The sequence below is a fragment of the Anneissia japonica genome, unplaced genomic scaffold (genome assembly GCF_011630105.1).
Source record: "Anneissia japonica isolate Jap-2015-1 unplaced genomic scaffold, ASM1163010v1 scaffold288059_len961885_cov194, whole genome shotgun sequence".
NCBI lineage: Eukaryota > Metazoa > Echinodermata > Crinoidea > Comatulida > Comatulidae > Anneissia > Anneissia japonica.
In genome coordinates this window covers 665837-669290 of record NW_022740566.1, presented here as the reverse complement: position 1 = coordinate 669290, position 3454 = coordinate 665837, and the positions used below count along the sequence as shown (strand labels likewise).

The 3454-nt window shown below is 34.9% G+C and overlaps 1 protein-coding gene across 1 annotated transcript in view; it reads left to right on the top strand.

Moving 5' to 3' along the window:
- Positions 1 to 727: 727 nt before the first annotated feature.
- The window catches only part of LOC117118252 (steroid 17-alpha-hydroxylase/17,20 lyase-like), a 3326-nt gene continuing 599 nt past the window's right edge, over positions 728 to 3454 (top strand). The window contains exons 1-4 of the mRNA XM_033262782.1: positions 728 to 1435; positions 1755 to 2012; positions 2561 to 2727; positions 3001 to 3104. Coding sequence (XP_033118673.1) covers positions 758 to 1435; positions 1755 to 2012; positions 2561 to 2727; positions 3001 to 3104 — 1207 coding nt within the window. The 5' untranslated portion in view covers positions 728 to 757. The remainder of the gene's footprint in view (positions 1436 to 1754; positions 2013 to 2560; positions 2728 to 3000; positions 3105 to 3454) is intronic.

Genomic DNA, 3454 nt, shown 5'->3' with positions numbered 1-3454 from the left:
TATAAATTTATGTCATCATCAAGGTGTTTATCTTTACAATTATTAGGAATATTTTAGGCAGCGCATTGGTTGTCGAAAAAGTACCTAAACCCTTGTATTTTTTTTGATCAGAGAACGTTTCTTGGGTGTTTTCCAACTAAGACTAACACAGATTTTCTGCCGCCACACACCTCAATAATACTATTTTCTTCAAGTACATCTGTAATTGGATACCTTTCCTGTTTAATTGAATTACATTAGGCCTAGTACGGATTCTTCATCCAACAAAAGTTAAAGCTATTCACCTAAACATTGAAGAATAAGTATCGTAAATGGCATGATTATAGGTTAATAATAATTATAATGGGATTTATATACTAAATTTAAATGTATAATTCCGACAGATTAAATATTTATACTAAAGACAACTTTATGGAAATTTTAAATCAAAATAAGTGAAATATAGTAATAAGTTATTTTTAATATTTTATTTATCTGCACTTAAATCTTGGAAAATTCTTCGGGATAAAGAATGGCTTATCGGGTTGCTTATAGTATTTCTGCATAATCTTCGAGCTTACCAGATGGCAGGTAAATATGTAAATATTGTTGAGATATTCTAATATGATGACGTTATGCTCACCACGCGCTTTATACGTGGTCTAGAAGAAATTGGCATCATATACAGAAGTCATTGAAAAGGTTTCACCAACTTGTACTTGTCTGTACATATTTGTCATCAGATTATTTTAACGTTTTATTTATTCCCCTTGATAACATGTTAGTTGGATTTATTCTAATTTTCGTATTATCTTTGTTTGCCGTCTGCTTATATTATAAAAGACAGAGACTTACTACCGGTAAAGATATTCCACGGCCAAGAGGATTCCCGATTATAGGCAACATCAACCTTCTTCTGGGAAATTTAGCCCCTTGCATTGTATTACAGCGTGTTGGCAGAGAACTGGGAGATGTTTTTAAGTTGTCAATTGGATTCAAAGATGTCGTTGTACTAAACAGCGCAGAAGTGATTCGAGAAGCCTTTGGAAAAAAAGGAGACGACTTTTCTGGGCGCCCATACGTCTACTCAATAGACAGAATATCGCATGGTGACGGTGGTATTGCTTTTCGAGATTTTTCTCCATCTTTGGTACAACATAAAAAGGTGTCGGCAGCTGCACTTCGCTCAAATTTTGTTGGCTATTTTGAAGAAAGTACCGGCAAATGTATATTCAGAGAATTAGACGAGTTACTAAGCTCATTTCAAAAAGAATGCAACGCATTTGATCCGAGTGATATATTAAATGTTGCAATTGCCAACATTATCTTAAACATTACTTGTAGCATAAAGTATGAGGCTGGTGATATTGAGCTGGAAGAGCTTCTACAAGCAAATGATAACCTAAAAGTTATTTTTAAAGTAGGAGATATCATTGACGTATTCCCATGTTTGAAGGTAAAATTTAAAAACGCACAAAGCAAAAAGTACGTGGACTCTGCCTACGTACGCAAGTTTCAACGCAGCTAAACTTTTTCGCAAGAAAGAGAATAAATGAGACAATACTGTAGTAAAACTCCCACAGTGCACACTAGTTCTCTTGCATTTTAATTTGAATGTCTCATATCTTTTTATTAAACTATGCCTACTCCTTTATTGCGTAACGTCTATCGCATGTAAAACGAATACTTTTGTGATATATTGCCAAGAAAAGACAATTTCATTGTTATTATATGATAATAAAGTAATCCTCAACCTTTTGTTTTCTCTTAAAAAGGTATTTCCCAACAAAAGACAGCGATTGGTTGTCCAGCTTATCAACATCCGTGACAAAGTATTTGTGAGAGAATATGAACGTCACAAATGCAGTCATGATCCTGACAACACCAGAGACTTTGTTGACGCCCTCCTTAATCTCGGATACTTGCCCAAGGACCAGATTGTCATGACCGCGTGGGAGATGTTTTCTGGCGGATTTGAGTCTACTTTTCAAACGATGAGATGGGCAATTCTATATCTTATGATGAATCAAGAGGTAATCTAGTACGATAATAAACTCCTCAAGTCATAATGTCGATCCCAGTACAGTACTTTGAAATGGAGAGAAACGTCGTTTTGAGTTGCTACTCCTAAACTATGCAAAAACCCAAGACCCACCTCTTTCTTGTCTTTTAATATCCGTTTTGTTTTAGTTTCTTCTTCTTGGTAGAGTGTAGATGCCAAAATCATTTGGCAAATCTGTGAATAATGGTCTTGCAAACCACTGCTTGCAAGTGGTCTCAAATTGCAGGAAACCGATGCAATGATGCTGGTTCTCTCGAGTAGTCTGCTTCTAAGGAGGGTTGCTGGGTTCCATGGTAGTCTCCGGATAATTCTTTTCTGTTTAATTTTTCTTTTTGTTATTTTGTTACATTACACATATTGAGCCGAACCATTACCGTTACCATGACCTCACTCTTAATATGAATACCTTTGTTAAGGTTAAACGCACAGGTGATCTTGCTTAAGCCCGAGACTTTGACAAGACTTTGCAAACTTGAATTTAGTTTGATAGTTTGAGCAAGCCTTAATTGTTAACAACAGGTACAATCTAAGATACAACGGGAATTGGATGAGAATTCTTGGCACCGTTATCCTGCTTGGAAGAACAGGCGTCACTTACCGTACCTTGAGGCCACCGTTCTTGAAGTATTACGACATAGTTCATTTTCCTCCCTCAATGGACCACATCAAACGACCATTGACACCGAGTAAGTGTCAAAATAATGAAAATATAATTGCTAATATTATTGTTGTCATCGTCACCGTCGCCATCATCATCATCATCAACATCATCATCATCATCATCGTCGTCGTCGTCGTCGTTGTCATCACCACCACCACCACCATCATCATAATTTCACCATTATAATCATCAACATCATCGTCATTATCATCATCAGCATAATATTGGTATCAGTTCTATTGCTGTCGATATTGTTTTGGCTGCTGCTGTTGCTACTATTAATATTTTCATTACTTAGGATTTCCGGATACAAAATACCGAAAGGAACGATGGTACTATCAAATCTTTGGTGGGTTCACCATGACCCATCCACGTGGACATCACCAGGTGAATTCAATCCAGGTGTGTACGATGAAGGGCGATGCCCGAAACTTGTTGTTCACCTAAAGTGTTATTTATAATTTTACTGGTGTTCCTGTTAATTCATTTTATCGTTGTTACCATAGCGTTCTTCGTGTAATTTCATATATGCCTATAAGTTTATATATAGGCCTATGATTATTATCATTATTATTATTATTATTATTATTATTATTATTATTATTATTATTATTATTATTTTTATTATTATTATTATTAGTATTATTATTATATATAATATATATACATGCGGTATATGATATAATAATGTATTATCTATTTGATTTATACATAATTTGTGTTCCCAGTTCTCATATATATCTGTCTCTTAT